At 41.4% G+C, this 18,743-nt stretch overlaps 2 protein-coding genes across 3 annotated transcripts in view; one reads left to right on the top strand and one right to left on the bottom strand.

Annotated features, from left to right (window-relative positions):
- LOC112972927 (claudin-19-like) overlaps nt 1-18,743 on the bottom strand; it is a 50,811-nt gene that overhangs the window by 18,755 nt on the left and 13,313 nt on the right. The gene's annotated exons all lie outside the window — the stretch shown is intronic.
- On the top strand, nt 1,943-15,664 carry PARL (presenilin associated rhomboid like). Of its 2 annotated transcripts, XM_026080161.1 has the most exons (10): nt 1,943-1,977; nt 2,356-2,563; nt 2,682-2,822; nt 4,834-4,882; nt 6,854-6,949; nt 8,277-8,426; nt 8,849-8,919; nt 10,236-10,337; nt 12,201-12,298; nt 14,723-15,664. In XM_026080161.1, the coding sequence occupies exons 1-10, from the start codon at nt 1,958-1,960 to the stop codon at nt 14,838-14,840; spliced, it is 1,053 nt and encodes a 350-aa protein (XP_025935946.1). In that variant the 5' UTR covers nt 1,943-1,957; the 3' UTR covers nt 14,841-15,664. The 2 variants fall into 2 exon arrangements, with proteins under 2 accessions (XP_025935946.1, XP_025935947.1); XM_026080162.1 differs by lacking the exons at nt 1,943-1,977; nt 2,356-2,563 and adding an exon at nt 2,182-2,289 and having other exon boundaries at nt 14,723-15,042.

Raw genomic sequence — 18,743 nt, forward strand, 5'->3', positions numbered from 1 at the left:
TTTGCAGATCTTCTCAGAGAAGCAGGCAGAGAGAATCTCTAATATTTGGAAAGCAAAACATGCAGTGCTGGTCGTTTGAATCCTGAAGGGCCGGGGAAGCGGGTCTGGTGTCCCAGCAGGAATCAGGAGTGAGCCCAGTGATCTTTCACCCATCGAGTGGCCACACCAGGTAGGAGCGGAGGTCTAGAGCCCCTCCTGAAATGTAAGTCTTGGGCAGGTAAAATAACACCTGGTCGTAAAAAGGGGGAAAGAGTTGGCTATTTGTTTAAACAAATTCATTTTCTTTTAAGTTCTTTGAATTTCCTTGGCATTCAAACACCTGCACATCACTGTCAGACAGACACCAGGCTAGTGAATTGCATGGAAACGCGAAGATGGGATTTAAAGCACCTCCCAAGGCAGGCGAGACGTTCCTGCTGGTAGAGATCCCGCAGCCTGCAATGGCTCTGTGCTGGGCTTTGCTGGCGTTGCTCTGCTCCCGCCGCGGTCTCCTCTGCCTCCAGGAGCCCTGCCCTGCCTGCTCCTGCCAGCAAAACTCACAGGACAGTTCAGACAAGGTCCTTATCCCTTCTGTGCTTCCCGTCACTTGCCAGTCTCCACGAGATGGTGGTGCCGATTTCTTCCTCCTCTTGTAATGTTAATGATAAAAATAATGCCAGTGAAACCTGTTGCTTTGACAGGATAAGAGCACAGCTAATAGAAACCATCTGCAAAGGAGAAGTTTCCAGAAGCTGGCAGTTTTTTCCTTCAGCTGGTACCACATATACCCTCCTCTTCAGGACTTGATTCTACTAACCACTTTATATTTGCCCTGTTTATAGAATGGAGCTGATGGCCAAACTAGTAATAAATAGGCTTTGGGACTGTCCAAACAAGTTTGACCATAAAATAATAATAATAATAATAATAATAATTAAAAAAAAAAAAAACTAGTCCAGAGCATCATCTCCCTGCAATTGTACACACAGGCCATATACACCTAAGAGCTGTGATGTAATAAAAACAAGCCCCAGGGTGCAAAAAGAAAAGGGATGTTTCCTAACATTAGAAACACCATAGCCAAAATGTATGCGGCCTGCACACCAGACAGGAAGGGTTAACAAAGAAAAATATTTGAGTCGCTTAAACAAGTAAATCGCTCCTGATAAGGTCTCTGGAAGGCTTTCAGATATCTGGAAGCAAAAATGAGTGATAAAAAACTCTAAACTGTAAAGTTAAAACAAACCTTTTTATTTCTTTTTCATTTTGTTACATGGAAAAACAGAGATAGAATATTGAGTACAACACTGCTTTCATTTCTATAAATATTTATATATGTTCCCAAATCTGCTAATCCGTGCTTAATTCAAACAAATCCTGAGGTTGACCCAGGACCACCAGTGCAATTAGAAAGAGATAAAATACAGATTTAACCCAAAAGGCAGTACATAAGCCCAGGAAGTAATCCCCCAGCACAAGCTGGGAGGTTTTGTCAGGTCAGTGCGTAGCCTTCGTTGAGGAGGCAGAATTTTTCAGAACTTGWTAAAAAAATGAGAAACAATCTTAATTCTTTTATACTCCACTTCCAGATGATTTGGTTTTGTGACCCTGCTCCTAAAGTTGGTGCGACTTACTAATATTCTCCTCAGGCTAACAGTCACCTGCAATTACTAGTGATATATGCAGATCATTCTCATTTTGCTGTCAACTTTCCCTTCACACAGTGGATTATAGAATAAGTTAGGCTGGAAGGGACCTCTGGATATCAGTCCCATCCACGCAGTAAGGCTTGTGGAGAAGAATAAAGGAAACGTAAAAACCACCCAGACAGTTCCAAAACCCCCCTAATACCAGTGGCCCAGCCCGGGGGGGGGGAGGAGGAACAACCGCCACACCCATCATGGCGGCTCACCGAGCTCGCGCCGCGGAAGCGCCTCTCCAACTATGGCAGGGAACGACCGGAAACGGCGCTCGGGAAATGGCGGCTGCAGCGGAGAGGTACTCGCTCCGCCCCAACATGGCGGCCGGCCCCGGCCGCGGCCCTACCGGAAGCGACCTCCTCAACGTGGCGCTGGGAGCCGCCGGGGTGCGCTCCCGGAGGAGCCCGGCTGCCCGTGCCCGGTGCTCGGGGCCGCTGGGGCCGGCTCCCCGCGCGCCGCCCGCCCCGGGAGGCTGAGGCGCGGCGGCTTCCTTCGCCCCACCGCGCCCCCAAGATGGCGGGCGGCTGCCCCGGAAGCGCTCGGCGCGCGGGGAGGCCTCGAACATGGCGTGGCGGTGCTGGGCCCGCGCCTGGGGCCCGCAGGCGCACAGGTACGGCCGGGCCGGGCCGGGGGCGGCGGCGGCGCTGACGGATGCTCTCTCCCTCCCTCCCCGCAGAGTTGCCGTGCTGCTGGAGCAGCCGCGCGGGTTCCGCCGGGCGCGGCCCCGCGCCGAGGAGCCCCCCGGTGCCGGCGCCGCCGCCGAGGCGCAGCCCGGCCCCCCGCCGCCGCGGCGCAGCCTCTGCCCCCCGGCGCAGCAGCCGGCGGCCCGCGCCCGCCGCCCCTCGCCCAGGCGCCTCGTGAAGCCGCTCGTCTTCGCCGTCGGGGTAAGGGCGGCGCGGCCGGGCCGGCGGGCGGGGGTCTCTCGGAGGTGCTTAACGAACGCTAACGGTCGCGGCAGTTAACGGTCGCGGCGCCGGCTTTGACGTGCCCGATGCCGCCCAGTTCACAGGCTGCGCCTTCGGCTCCGCCGCCATCTGGCAGTACGAGTCGCTGAAGTCCCGCGTCCAGACCTACTTCGAGGAAGCTCGGGCGGACTGGATGGACAAGATTCGGCCTCAGAAAAGAGGCGACTTCAGAAAGCAGGTAGGCGGGAGGCCGCTTCGCCCGTCAGCGCCCCGGCGGCGCAGCGCGGGGACGAGGAGCAACTCCCTGTTACTTCTAAGGTTAGACTGATACGGCCACGCGCGTGGATCCCTCTAGCACCTTTTATACAAGCAGTGCTTGTCCTGTTTGTTTTGGACTTGGAGAGATAATAGATTCTCAGCAAATTATAGCACCTATATTTCACTTTAAAAAAGTCTAATACAATTACTTCTAGAAAACTAACCTACAATATTACTGCAAAAACTGTATTGGAAAAAAAGCTTGTCTTCGGTTGTCCACAGGCACAGAAAAAAAAGCATCTGCACCCAGAGATGAAGGGAGAGAGACCAGTAATAGCTGGTCTAAAATAGGTACCTTTGGTTTTTCACTATATTAAAAAATATATATATATTAGCTATTTCTCAGTGTTCTTAAAAGCAAACATCAGTTCCCAAAGATGGTATATTTAGATTAAATTCTGAACTTTAAACATACAATTTCTTGTTTAATCTTCTGGCTGCTGAGCGTTTTACATTCATATTTTCAACCTTTAGAAATCTGGGATTTAGGGGGCTTTGTTCTTAATGAAAGCAGACATTTCCATGCAGATGTTTCACTTTGGAATCTGAACAGTAAGAAGTAAGTACTACAAAACTTGCTACCAGTTTATTTGGTATCGCAGAAAGTATAGTTGTTGATTAAATATATTTAAAGATGCGTGTTTTACATTTGTTTCAAGGTTACTGCTCTGGCTTTTGGTAGACCAGGCCTGATTCCTCATTTTGGTCTGCTTTTGCAAGGGAAGTAGGGCTGAGCAAGCCACTGGAGAACCCYGGTGTCCTAAGCAGGACACAGGCGAGCCACCTGTTTCCTTAGTGTGAACTGGGGGCATGCTAGGGTACTTCTTTTCACATGGGCATGCTCTCTTGCATGGTGTCTGTGAAGTGCAGGTGAGATCATGACTGCCCCTTAATGATATTTTGAAATAATTCCAGTTTTAAACATCTGTTTTCCTTCAAAGCATGAAAGTCTGCTGGATTCTGATTAGTTATCCAAAACCAAAACAGAACTACCCTGTTGCTAATAGGTTTAAATTCCCAACCCCTGCCTTCACCTGGTAAGTTCAATTTATAAAAATTCAGGATCCCCCTATAGCTTCTGAGGGCATTCTGTTTGTTATAGAAAAACCACCTTTGTTTATTGGAGGACTTAGTAGGAATAACTGGTATCTGGATCCTGTGCCAGAGAATTAAACAAAAAAATGCAATGAATTGGTTACCTTGATATCAGAGAATGAGTGGTTTGTTTTGTACACTGTAATTTCCGCCCCCACAATCTGCAACTAATTTATATAACATTATCTTCCTCAATATGGTTGGAAGGTCATAGCACTAACAATAAAATATTTATCTAAACTGCTTCTAGAAGTTTGAAGAGGGAAAAAGGGAGGAAAAAATTTATCTGTGGGCTGACTGTGCTCAAAATAAATTTTTTCAGGGGTTATAAACTTGAAGGAGGGCTGGGTGAGCAGGACGCAAGGGGGAATGAATTCCACATCTTGTGAGCCACCTCTGCAAAAAGCGACCCTGGCACAAAAGTGGAATCTCTGAAAGGTGGGTGGTGTGACGTTAGGTAGCTTTAGGATGAGACTTAATCAAGGCAGGGTTGATGCTTACTTTGGCTAATCTGCTAACATAAGAATTATGGGCTAAATCCTTGTTTAGTGCAGGCAGACGCAACCAAAGGAGTTATGTAGAATGCTACAACTCCATTCTGTTTTAAGACTCTTCATCTGTGTTTGGATATATTAGAAGCAGGGTAGCTAACTACTCCTGAGGAAGAAATACCCATTTGAAAAGCTAAATCAATAAGAAATAAAACTTTGAAGCTGCTTTACGTAAAAGTTTCAAAAGGAACGCTTTGCAGTCTTAAAAAGGTAGAGCCTTGTGTGACCAGTTCTGAAATGGCAAATACACTGTAGTGGCATTGATGAATACCTCTTCTGTTTCAGGTTAACAGGTGGTGGAGTAGCCTGACTGAGGGTCAGCGGACTGTGACAGGTTTGTGTTAGCTTACAAGTATTAGACATTCACAGGAAGAGAAATATGGCAAACAGGTACAGTATGTTACAACAGATGGCTTTCATACCGTGTTTAAGTCACTAGGCACAACGCATGTATAAACTTACACCTGCAGATACACTATTTCTGCTACATCTTCTTCTTACAAAACATTTTTGTCAGCATTAAAAAAAATTGCTGTTCATTTGTGTGGGGGATCATGAAGGATTATCTAGAATCCTCCCCCCCGCAACATTTCTTTCTAAGGAACTGTGAAAAACAGCAACTGCTTTTTAGAAGGAATATGAGCTAATTATGTACTTTTTGTGTGCGTGCAGTTCTAAGTGCTGTCTTGAAAGGCTGTGTAGACATGAGGTGTCCCTAAAGAGAATGACTTTCTCATCCAGCATAGATTGACTAGTTACATAGTCTACTAAGTAAAGTGGCTGTTATCCACCACAGAGGGGAACGTTGCATATTTATTGCATTCTTTCAGTGATAGATGGAAATGAAATTCCCTGGGTTTTTTTGCTGTTTTACACAGTGTTGCAAATAAGAACTGGCCATCTTATGTACCTCCCTATTGCTATGATGTAGTTTTGCCTGGTTAACCAAATACCACTTGAAATCCCATGATATGATGTGTGGAGAGAAGTTGATGAGAACTTGATTCAAATCCAAATAAAGGAGCTGAGCCATATCCAGCGTTTATAATCTACATTAAGTATTTCCTGAATATATATTATTAGCAGGTTACAAGAAATAATGTTAGTTAGAGTTTGAGTAACTTTCTGATGTCATTTACTTGTCTGCAGAAACATTTTAGGGAAAAAAAACCCCAAACGTTCAGGTATCCCTCAACATCTAGTTAATCTCACATGCAATATTAATTCTAGCTGGTAAATCTTGAGCCATTCAGATACTTGCCCTTGATTGCTATAACAAGGTTGGGTTTAGTGTATTGATATTGTTGACGATACTGTAATATCTTGGTTGAGCACACAGGGAAAATATTTTCTCTAATAAAAGGTCATTGTGGAATAGGATTGGAGTGTTAAAAGAAGGGGTCTGTAAGAATTTTGGTTCTAGGACTTAGGCATCACAGTTTTTCCACAATTTTTATGTTTCATTGCAAACTTCAAGTGGAGAATAATTATGTGGCATTTAATGTTCTTTAAGGGAAGCACAATTATTTCCCCCTTTAATGTTTCTAGCTATTATAAAGCATTTTAAATACCTAAATGCTTTGATAGAAATAGGAAGGGCACTTTAAACAAGAATCACATTTATTTTGCATCATTCTGTTTCTGCTTATTTACACTCCTATTTAAACTAAAATAAGGTCAGAATAAACAGCTGTGTAGTAAAAGCTGGGCCCCAATGGTGACAATCCCTGAGCCATGCCAAATCAGCTTTGTGTGCTTGATCTCAAACCAGTATCTTTACAAGTCCCTCACAAAAAAATCAGACTTCTCCACGAGATGAAAAGGGTGTGTACTGCACGGTTGTGCAGTTCCCTTATCCTCCGCCCCTCCAAGCGCAGTTAAACTAACTTCACAAATCTTGTCTGGAATGCAGTTGTGCAGCAGATGGGGTGGTAATAACTGGGAACAAGCAGCTGGAGAGGCAAAAAATGGCACCTCCTAAGTTGGCTCTTCTTTCATTGGCTCTGCAGTGGAAGTTTGAAACCATAGCCTAAATGTCTTCAGTGTTGTATTCAATACAATGTATGTTAAAATAAAAGTTATGGTTAAACGTGATATTTCTAAAAAGATTTTCATCATATACATATAGCTTCCTGTATTTCTCTTTACTTTTTCTAAGCTCCACAAAGTGAAAAGTAGATGCTGCTTTTAATGGAATAGTGAAGAAAAAGCATGATTCTTGTAAGCATACTTTTGCATACCACCATAGGCACTACTGCATGGAACATTGATATTTTGTTTTTGTCCTGTTTTTTCCTCTTACTAGGTATTATAGCTGCAAATGCCTTTGTATTCTGTTTATGGAGGTTGCCTGCTATGCGACGGATTATGTTTACATATTTCACCTCAGATCCCTCCTCCAGTAAGTGAACAGTAATGACTTAGCTACATTGGGATATACTAGAACATCTGATTATACTGTCACAATTTGGGGTGGCTGCTTTGCTTGTAAGTCATGGAGCAGCAAGTAAGTTCTCAGTCAGGCCCAAACACTTCAGTTTGTCTAGGCAGGAAAAGCTTTGAGGGAAGAATGTTACAAGTAATGAATCTGATTTTTTGAAGAAAAAAAATTGTCAACACTGTCGCCTGCTGTCTGGTCTTTTACTGCATTCAGTGGGATGCAGCCTCTGCCTTTGTAAAGGTGAGGAGGCAATTCTCTTAGTGATAGCAACCCCTGCTGCTTTCCTGGACAGAATGCTAATTGTCCTAGACTTTGGGGAAGAGGAAAAGAAATCCTACTATGTAACGCTATTTAAAAAAAAAAGTTTCAAATGTGATTTTTTTTTTTTTCCTTAGTGTTCTGTGGGGTGGAGATATGAACAGTCACTGGTCATTTGCATGTGTGCTTTTGTCATCAGGCARGCATTAGTCTGTTACGCACAGAGCCCTTGTTGCAGAGCTGGCCTTTAGATCACATGAAACAAACCTCAGCTTTCATTGTGTGTGAAATGTTTAGAAGAGGCTAACTTAGGAAAGCAAGTTACTAGTATTTAAAGGCAGAACAGTTAGCTTTCATTTCCGCAGTAGAGAGAGGGATTAGAAGGATGAGACAAGTGTGCCTTAGGAGAGAAGCTTCTGCTATCCTCTCATTTCTGCTGAGTGGAAACTAAACTGATTTCCCCCCGCAACCCCAAAGCTAAAACCCCAAATCTGAGCATCAATATGATTTACAGCTCCCAAACAATTCCCTTTAAAACAGCGCTGACCTTTAAACCTGCTAATTAGTCTTTTTACATTTTCCAGGCTGCTATTTCAGTGAGGAGAGCTAGTAGCTTTTTGAAAAGAACACTAACTTTCCCTTGAGTCCGTCTCCATAGCAAAAATAATTCTATATAGATGTTCATATAAAATATTAAAAATCTCTCACCATATACATACATAAATCTCTTTTGCACTTTTAAAAGCATAGTAATATTGTAAGATAGAACTCCATGTAAAACACCCCTGTAAAGCATTCCCTGCAGGGAATTAAGACTTTTGAAAGCAGCTGTTTGTGCAGCTTGCATATCTCTAGGGTGCCCGTTCTACTTTTCAACAGGTATTGCACAGAATGAGAAACTTGTTACATTTCAGTTTTTTATTACATTAGCCTATAATATCTCGATAAATTTCTAGTCTGCATGACGTGTAAGCTAACACAGATCAAAATACTGACTTTGTTTTTCATTTACTGTTTTTCTCTCTTGTAGGAGTCCTGTGTTCTCCCATGCTACTCTCTACATTTAGTCACTTCTCTCTTTTCCACATGGCAGCAAATATGTATGTTTTATGGAGTTTTTCCACCAGCATAGTCTCTCTTCTGGGATGTGAGCAGTTCATTGCAGTGTATCTTTCTGCTGGTAATGTTAAATATGTATATTTACAACATTATAAAAGTATGCATTTATGCAAATAAAATGTGTGCAGGATTAATAAATGTATTTATGGTGACAGATGGTAATTGTTCAATCCCACACATTGCTAACTGCAGTGCTTATTTGCTATCATACAGAAATTTGATCACTTTAGGATACTGGGCTTTAAAATAGCATGAAAGTACAAGTACCTGGTTTAAAAGCATGCTTAGTTGCCAAAATAAAATAGCTTTTAATACAGAATTATAGGAGATTCCTGAAAAAAGATGACTGTTTTCAAAGTTAAAAAGAAAAAAAAAAAGTGCTGTGCTAGCTTCTTTAGGAAAATGTACGGATAACATTGTTGTGCTTTCTAATTCTTGTCTATATTGCTGACCTGGTTTCTAATAGGAGCTTTTCCTTTCTAGGGGTTATCTCCACTTTTGTCAGTTATGTTGCTAAAATGGCCACTGGAAGATTTGAACCATCCCTCGGAGCTGTGAGTATCTCAAAATACAAGATACCTTACTGCATTTCGAAAGCCATTTTCAAAGCCTGCTGTATTATTCAACCTGCTTAGAAATGTCAAGGATATTCTGGATACTAGAGACTAGGAAGGGTTACTGCCAAGTAACCAGCCACTGATTCCTGTGCAAGAACTGGGCTGTTCCTCAAATACTCCAATTCTCTTGCATTGGCAGCCAAAACTAATGCTGCTTAATATTAGTGGGTTGTAAGTGAGTACTCGGCCGTAGGGCTTCTTGTCACTGAGCAGATGGTTCAGTTCTGTAACTTATTTCTTTAAATATTATTGCATAACTGTGCATCACAGTCTTCTCTAATGGAAAATAGAATGCTTTTGAAAGAAATCATGTAATCAAGACAGTCAAAATCAGCATGTGATACTAGTGGAAGCTGTAAAGAATACTGTGCTCTCTTTCATCCTTCCTTTCTGCAGTACTTCTGCCAGAAGTCTCACAGTTTGCAAGATATGAGGCAAGCTGAGGAGGTGTTTTGGTTGTCTGTTCAAGTATTTAGAGTTGTAGAATGTTTTTAAAGCATTTACCTTGCTGTAAGTTTGAAGTAAACCTAGTCATTTGCCAAGTTTTACAGGCTTCTTAACTTGTTTTAACAAATAACTTTGTTAGAAGCCAGAAATCTGGCTTGTTTTTCAAATGGAATGAAAAACTTGTTGGCCAGTTCGTAAGTTTGAATTTCTGGCAGTGCTATGTGTTTTCCCTTTATCCTGGGAATAAACTCTCCGGAGTATGTTATTTTCCATTAGACTTACTGATCATATCTTATTGAAATTGCAATGTTGTATTAATTTACTGTATTCACAGCTTTTTCACTGAGACTTTTCATGGATGTGAAAGCCTGTGGCCAATTTAATGCAGACCAGGGATTTATGCATGTCCTTGACAAAGGATTTTCTGCCCCTCCATTCCTTGTTTTGATGCAAGCTTCAGACTTATTCCCTTCTTCAGAGATGTCTGTTTGATCAATGTATATGTAGATTTCTAGGGTTTACTGGAAAAAGCACATTAATTTTTTTTTAATTTCTTGATTATTAGAGGTCAGATAAAGCATCTGAGGTATTTTTTCAGTATTTATAGCTTCAGCTATTCAAATTAAATAATGGTGTCTTGTTTTATTTTTGTTCACACTTTGCCATGCTGCTTTGTACTTTGAGGCTTATCAGAGGGCCGCTTTTGAAAATGAAAGCCAAAAGAAAAATAGGTTCACATGCAGAAAAATAAAGTTTCCCTTACATAACATCTCAGCTTACTTTCATGTATTTTAATGTATTTACAGTCGGGAGCTATAATGACTGTCCTTGCAGCTGTATGTACAAAGATGCCAGAAGCCAAGCTAGCCATCATCTTTCTTCCAGTGTTTACATTTACAGCAGGAAGCGTAAGTGCCTTTGAACCTTGAAGAAATCCTATGCTTAAAACCCTTTCCTTATGCCTCAGCAGTATCTGAACGTGTGCCTGTGTTTCTAAGCTGTCAAATTTATCTTTAAAAAGAATACAAGGATGTGGAAGTCCTGAATACTGGATTGAGTTGTTGCAGTCTAGCATGGTCACTTATCCAAGTGTATAGTCAGTTTAGGATTATTCTAAATTCCATCCCTTGTGGGTCTGTTTCAGATCTGATACTTAGAGAGGAAAGAAATGGGGAGGGAGGGACTTAGGGGGTTGCCTGACAGAGAAAATGTGTGCATGCATCATTTTAACCTAGTGTCTTCCTGGTGTGTGGTATTTTGTATAAACAGCACCTGTTACAGACTAACCTCTGATACCTAGATTCTCTTTTTGCTGAAAACTGGTCAGGAGCATGGAAGAGTTTCATTTGTCAAGGGAAATGCCATTCCAGCCACAGAGGAATACCTGTCTCTTCATTTGAAGACCTCCTATGACATTCTAAGAACAGTTAGGATTAGGAATAACTTGCTGAGGTTTTTCTTTGTGTACCTCCAGCACTCCTCCTTGCTTCATTAAATGCTTTTAACCACATCCACTACCCCATTTTTAAAAATAACTTCTCATGTATACCTTCACTTGCTTAAATGAGTTAATTGTCTTTGGTCCACCATTTAAAGTTGTTTTATTATGCTACTTAAAGCAATTAAGCTTTGTCATTTCAAGATCACTAGGTTTAATATTTTTTGTAAATGAAGCTTACAGATTTCAACAAACGTTCTTAAATGTAGTCTTCATGTTTTTCTTGCATTCTGTTCCTTGAGTGGACCTGGGTTTTTTTGCATGCCACTCTAATTGCATCTTTCCTGACATAAATGGTGAGGGTGTACTACTGAAAGTACTGGCAGAGCCACAGATAACTATCGCCCTGAGGAGGAACTCATTACAACACTGAAACAAGAACATTGCTTGTTGCAAAATAAACCTCAATTTTTGATGTAGCCTTTACTAAGAACTTCTACCATTTAAATATATTTTTAAACTTTATGTACTCCTATAGCCTACCTTATGTATACTTTAATGGGCTTAAAAAAAAAAGCCAGCATTGCTCCATAACTGTTATTCTAAAAGAAATACTCAAGGAAAGTAATCCTTCTTAAGGTAGCATTTCATCCTAACATTAATTCTATTGGTGTCTTGAAATGAGGCATTTAGTAAAATTTTGCATGACTGAAATTATGGTGATTTGTGTCCTCCTAAGGGAGGGTGATACACCATTGCTCCTACTGCTTCTTACCATGGAGTAGTTCACTGTCATCCTGAGCTTCCACCTTCCAGGAAGGACGTCATTTAGCAGAGAGTGATGAGCGATAGTTACTGAATGGGAAAGCAAGGATGCTGCCCCACATGTTCCATCTATTAGAGGGCTGTGTTTGGAAGGACAGATCCCCATAAATCTAAGCTATGTTAGAGTCAGTGAATAAGCACTCTAGAATTCCATGTTTTATGGTGTCTTTTTTTATATGTATTCTCTTTCAAGTAATTTCCTTTTATTTCCCCCCTGATCCTGAGTAGTAGTTTTTAGAAATAAGTTTTTGAAGGGGTTGAGTATTTGAAAAAGCCACATTCGTGACCCTGCTTTATTCTGTAGTTGCTTATGTATGTATTTTGACAGCATGGTACAACTAAAGACAGAATCTGTTTTGAAAGAAACTTAAAACCACTGCATTGATATAAAAGTTTCGGAACGTTTTTTGATCCACATATTTGCTCTCTGCTACTCTATCAGGTTTCTAACTACTGGCCATTAGATACTGTGGCTGATTCTGTCCGTTCTGTGACTTTTCCTTTCTAGGCTTTAAAAGCCATAATTGCATTCGACACTGCAGGGCTTGCTCTGGGCTGGAGACTTTTTGACCATGCTGCACATCTTGGAGGAGCTCTATTTGGAATGTAAGTTTGTATCTATTTTGTTTTGTATAACTGATACAGCAGGGAATATTTAAATTCCTCCTGTGAAAATTCAGCCTGTATTTTTCCCTCTTTTCTTCCTCTTATCACTGAAAGCAATTCTTTTTTGGGGGGGGGGGGAGGTGGGAATTAGGTTGTCTTAAGTAGCACTGAGGACAATTCACTGTTATCTTTGTGATGCCATTAAATTGTGGTGATGCTGCTAACCGATGCTTAGAACTGCAAGGAATTGATCTGAACTGGCTTAGAATAACAGACTGGATATCGGATTATCCTGTCACTACAGCCTGGGCTGACTGACTGCCTCTGTCCTGCTCTCCCCAGCACACTGGAGAGAGCTGCAAGGGCGAAAGGATTCTCACAAAACAGAGCGGGCAAATTAAAACATCTTTTGAATTACACAGCTAAGACAAAGCTCCTGTGTCCCAATGTTATCTCTAATTACCAATTTAGAGAGTGCTATTGAGTGAGTATCGGCTCAGGCCAAATTCCTTTGAACAGCTTCTACTGCTGTTTTACAGTGCTGCTGCTTTTGTCTTTCTGTGTGGAGCCTTCAGGGCCTTTCCTAAGTGGGGAGAACCAGTAGAAACCATTTTGTAGGAAACAGTTCTGCACTGGTCTGTGTTTGAACTATGTTACCCAATGAGTTTCTCCCTTCTCCCTTAATTTCGCTAACTGTTGTCTACCACAAACACTTACTGCTAAGAACATTTTTAAACATAGGTTAAAACCTACTTGACACTTAACTCTGTCAACTAAAGAATGAGTTTAAAGCTTTTTACAAAAACGTTCCCAATGAGTTTGTCCTGTAACTACCTTACCAAGGCATCTAGGATGCTATGGAAGTTGGAAGAACATTGTTCCATCTTTTCATGGCATTAGATAGTGCAATACAGTGATTAACAACAGTTTTGGTTTCCTCAGTGTGGCTATCTGAAAGGTACAGTCTAAAAGAGCCAGAGAACACTGATTTTGCTCTCTGAACTGTTTTGCCTTTGTTTGCTATTTCTTGGCCTTGCTGTTGGTAAGTTCTGCTCCCCACAGCCTCCTTTACTTTCTCTTGCCATCACAAATGTTTTTGGTGTGGCCTTGCTGATTTGTGCCTGCTTTCCACCTTGATACATCTATATCAGCTTGTCATTATAATACAGATTCACATATTATTGAAATAGGATAGCAGTTACAGTAAAAATTGTCTTAACAGGTGTCCTTCTTCCTCACCTACATAAGTACACTTTCTATTCAGTGATCATTTTGGTTGTTTCATCCTTAAACAAGGTCTCCATTTAGGTCATAGGTTGAATGAACAAAGCATTTTTTATTTATTGCCTCATAGGCAATTATCCACTTCAGAAAGCCACTGTGTGGCTTAATGTAATGGCCAGTTTATCTAGCACTGACTGATGGCTCATACCAAAGTGCTTTTGTTCAAGACTTAGGTGTGTTAGCATGTGGGAGAACCTTTTAATTATTTTCATGTGGTTGCTTCCCCTCCCACCTCTTTCTCCTTTCCTTTACACTGTAACCTCCACTGCTTAATGACTTATAGTGACGTTTGTATAGTTTTGTATAAATATAAATTAAGCCAGAAAAAGTTGTTAGGCTAATTCTTCATTCAGTTGTTTATAGGGGAAAATTCACTTTGGATGGAGTGGCTCTTCATTAAGGGGTAATTTCAGCTGTATTTACATATAAGAAAAATACCTTTGAATTAATGTTGGTAAGGATTAGCACAGGCAACATTGCTGTTTTCACAGAATCACAGAATGGTTGAGGTTGGAAGGACCTCTGGAGATCATCTAGTCCAACCCCCCTGCTCAAGCAGGGTCACCTAGAGCACGTTGCACAGGATTGCATCCAGGCGGGTTTTGAATATCTCCAGAGAAGGAGACTCCACAACCTCTCTGGGCAACCTGTTCCAGTGCTCTGTCACCCTCACAGTGAAAAAGTTTTTCCTCATGTTCAGGTGGAACTGCCTGTGTTTCAGTTTGTGTCCATTGCCTCGCGTCCTGTCGCTGGGCACCACTGAAAAGAGTCTGGCTCCGTCCTCTTGACACCCTCCCTTCAGATACTTGTACACGTTAATAAGATCTCCTCATTTAACAGTGTTAAATGGAAATAGTCTGCATCTTTAAGTAGAAGTCACGAAAGCATGAAATTAGAACTATGAAAACCATTCATTCTCAAGACTCACACCAGCAAGAATATAAAGAGGTTACTTATTAGGAGAAAAGAGAACAAGTGGCTTACATGGCACTGTCAAACACTTTCTAAAAACGTTATTTCTACCTCAGTTTATCCTGTCTTGTATTTTAAGCATTCTGGTTACCTGCTTTCAGTGATCAGCCTCTTCCTCAGGTCAAGGGAAGAGCTACAGTTAGTTTTAACTGGTATTTTCTTTCTCAGGTGGTATGTGACATACGGCCATGAGCTTATATGGAAGAACAGAGAACCACTGGTGAAAGCTTGGCATGAAATGAGGACAAAGAACCCAGGAAAAGGAGGAGGTGGAAGATCTAACTGATTCTAATCCTAGAGGTTACCTGTCCCCACGTGGTATATTACTTGAAGACATGGGATTGAATTGGTTTTGAAGGCTGTTTGCTACTCCACATTAAGCCTCTCAGGAGCTGAAGTTTCTAATGTAAATACAGTTACAGAAATGCAAATCCATAGAAAATGAACTCTGACAAAGGTGGAACAATAAAGGTTTATATCCTATTGCTCTTTAAGGTAGCAGTGGACATTACCTTTTTTTTTAAAAAGAATAAGAATATAGGAATAAGAAAGCGTTCCAGTGAAGTGGCTGGAAGCTTGATCCAAAAAAACAAACAAACAAAACCCCAAACCCCCACAACACAACTTCAAAATTTGACACTGCTTGCTAATACTTAGGAAGATAAACAGTTGAAAAACCAAGGGAATGAATGGATTGTCCATCCCCTGACATCTTCCAGTCAAGACTAGATGCTTTTATAAAAGGTATATTTTAGACAGATTGGACTCAGCATAAGGCTAATATGGTGAAGTTCAGTGGTCTTTATTACTGAGAAGATTGGATGAGGTAAGCCAGTGGTCTCTTCTGATAATAAACTTGAAATACATGAAGCAATACTGGATTGTTTGTACAGTTAGCTAAAGCTACATGATGGTTAATGGTCCAGCTTTATTCATCTGGCTGGGCTCCCCCCCCCCAATCTGCTTCCAAGACAACATCGCACCTTGTTGTTAGATTTTTATCACAAAGGTATCTCTTTTTTTCCTAATTGTATCCAGTGGAAGAATGACTTATATTGTGGTTTTGGATATTTTTAACCATGAATTATACTGCTTTCTGTATCTCTTTCACTGCGTTAGTCTTTTTTTTTTTTAAAGTTGCCCTGTATTGTTAGTTGCCTTTAAGGTTTTTCTAAGAATTTCAAAACAGTAACTCTTATTTTCAGAATGTACAAGTTTGGAAAGGATAAGCAGCTTCAAAAATAGATAAGATGCCTGAGATCAGTAACCACAGTAACCAGAAGTAACTGCTGAAGTAAAACTGATCTTAGTACTATGATTGATGCTCCTATTACATAAATACAAAGAAAAATTGGATTTTTTGCATGCTACTACTCTGTGCCTGTCCTGCAAGGATAACTACTGAACGCCTTGCAAGGGACTGAGGAGTCTGCCCAGATATGAGTTGGTGGGATCAAACCCTTAGCTTCTCCCTGTAGGCTGAATTAATGTCATTCCAGACTGACTGACCTGCAGAAGAACATTGCATCTTTAAGAAGCAAACAACTTGGGCCTTTTTTTACTTTATAACAGTGCATTGTAGAAAATACACTTCCTGTATTATGCTTTTATTGATAAACAGTACATAGCACCAATTGTAATAAATCATTGGGTACAAAATTGCAGTGAACTTCCTTACTGGCATGGGCCCATGCTCAGTCTGTGAGTTTTACTTATCAAAACTTAGAGGGGTTCTTTCTCCCTTAGAAAAAGAGAGATTTGGGGATTTCTTCTTCTAAGTGTGGGTCTATTTAAATGCTTACAAAATGAAAAAGCTAAATAGTATCTAGTGTTCCTTTTGCTTGACTCCAGAAGCTTCCTGGGTTTATGTCCCTAATCTCTTCTCCCTCCTTTTGCCTTCCTTCCCTGATGGCACCCTTACTAACAAACAGGTCAGTTTGCAGGCCCTCAGCCACAGGGAGGCCGCGCCTGCGGCAGAGGGCAGCAGAACACGCAGCCAGACACAGCGTTGTCATGAGTGGCCTCCTCCTGTGCCAGCAGCATCAGAAGATGGCCACTAACCAGGCTTGTTACGGGGGAATGGTTCATGCCAGCAAAGCTCAAAAGCAGTAGCTCAGAATCTTTTCCAAGTGAGATTTTGCTGCTGTTTAAACACTCATCTGTTGTCTTTGTCCAACTCCTTTCATTCTTTCCCTTYTCCTCCTTGCATTCCCTCCTGTCTGCTCTACATCTTTTCCTCTAGTCTCTTTATTTGCTACGGTGTTTTTAAAGATCCTGGTGGCTGAAAGCAGCAGGCAGTAGTAGTGTGGGAAATAGCGTGCATCAACTTGAAGGACAAACTCATGCAGACCTAGTCTGACATATTTTACAGGTATAGAGGAATACACCAGGGTTACAAGTTACTTTAAGTTCTGTACCATAGCAGCTGCTGGTATCTACCTGGCTGTTAGAAAATTGTGCCCTTGTGTCACTTGCTGAGACAGGGGCCCTACTCTTGTGGTCTTCTGGGCTTGCTAAGGCAGTCTGATACTGCTGTACCCTTTCAGCTTGCAGGAAGGATGCAGGGGAGCACCGAGAGACTTTCCAGCACATCCTTCAAAGGCAAAGTATCTGCATTTCCTTTGGATTCTTAGGGTTACAGGGGCTCAGAGCTCCTGAAAACCTGAAAGTGTCAGAGATACTCAGAAGTAATAATCTTAGCAGTCAGTGGCTGTGGTCAGAGAGTCTCAGGTATCACCTTAAGATTAGGGCTAACAGCACTTCTCTTTCTAAAAATTGTCCAATATCCAAATCTTTCATGTCTGTAGAAACCCTGGACAACCACCTGTAAGGTGGTACAAAAGTGTTCGCATGGTCAAGCAGTGATTTTTTTAAGTCATTTTGCACCTAAGTCTTATGCAGCATTGCTTGCCAGTGGGAATCTATCTTTTATGGTCCAAAACTACTCTTGCACTGCAATAGGGAAGTCAGTAGTCAATTCAGGCAGACAAGGAATGGCTTGGAATTACGACAGCTCACTACAGTAAATAAAATACCTTTCCGGCAAACAAATGCCCTTCTTTCTTTCAGAATTTGGCATCAGTGTTTGCCAATATCTTATTATTCAGTCACACCTTTGAATGACAAAAAAAATTACAAGACTGCAAAAACAATAAGGAAAGACTTTTTTTTTTCCTCTTTCTCAAAGAGCTTATTATTGTGAATAAAAATACAATGTGATAATTATGTGGATGCTTGGCAGAGGCATCAGCCAGTGTTTATGTAGGAAAACAATAGCAATAAGTATAAAGTTGTAGTTAATCATGTAGAAACACAATTGTTCATACCTTTCCAAGAGCTTTGAGAAAATCTGCCATGGCCTTGCCATGTTTAAGGAGTATTTTGCTTGCGTGTACTGATCTGCTCTACTAAAATTTCTTTTTAATATTAGAACAAACTGTTCGAGTATCCAGCCCCCACTCCTGGCAGCAACAGCTGTTTTGCTTTCTGATTTGACAGCTTGTCTTTGTCTTACAGTTGCAGTATTTCCCTCCCCCCCACTCCCTTTTAATCATGACAGATCTCTTCTAAATGCAGTCAACTTTTAATCTCATCCAGCCTCTTCTGCTTTCCCTGTCTGTGATACCCTTTGTGCCAGTTTCATCTAACGAACCGCGGCGAGCAGCTGCTCGGAGCCCTCGCTGATGCTGTAGGTGGGCTCCGAGATGCAGGGTCAAAGCTCAGCTCAGTACTAGGAAGCGGCAGGCACAGCCACAGCAGAGATGGTTGATTTGTTCTCTGATGCATTTTGCTAAGTCAGGCCTAGGAACAAGTATCAGAGCATCATTTGTAGTGTGCCAGTGAAAACAGATGATAAAAACTGATGTCCTGTTTTTTCTCGTGACTGTCAAATCCATTTCTTTTACCAGGATAAAGTGACTTGCATTTGACCCAAATGTTGTTTATTTTAAAAGCTACTACACAGAGCAGACAGGTCTAGGAAAAAAGCATCAGAAAACTGATTAAGAAGTGGCTCCCTGCATATTCTTAAAAGACTATGTGGTGTTTTCAGGCAACAAAGGAAACTCAGCATTTTATATCCCATAGACTAGTAAGCCAGGACTTTCTGAGTCTTCTTGCCCTAACTGGACAAATGTGGGGGGCAGAGGGGGAGGATCAGAATTGCTAGTAGTACTAGCAAGTAACAAAT

The sequence above is a fragment of the Apteryx rowi genome, unplaced genomic scaffold (genome assembly GCF_003343035.1).
Source record: "Apteryx rowi isolate R43461 unplaced genomic scaffold, aptRow1 scaffold_51, whole genome shotgun sequence".
NCBI classification, from domain to species: Eukaryota; Metazoa; Chordata; class Aves; order Apterygiformes; family Apterygidae; genus Apteryx; species Apteryx rowi.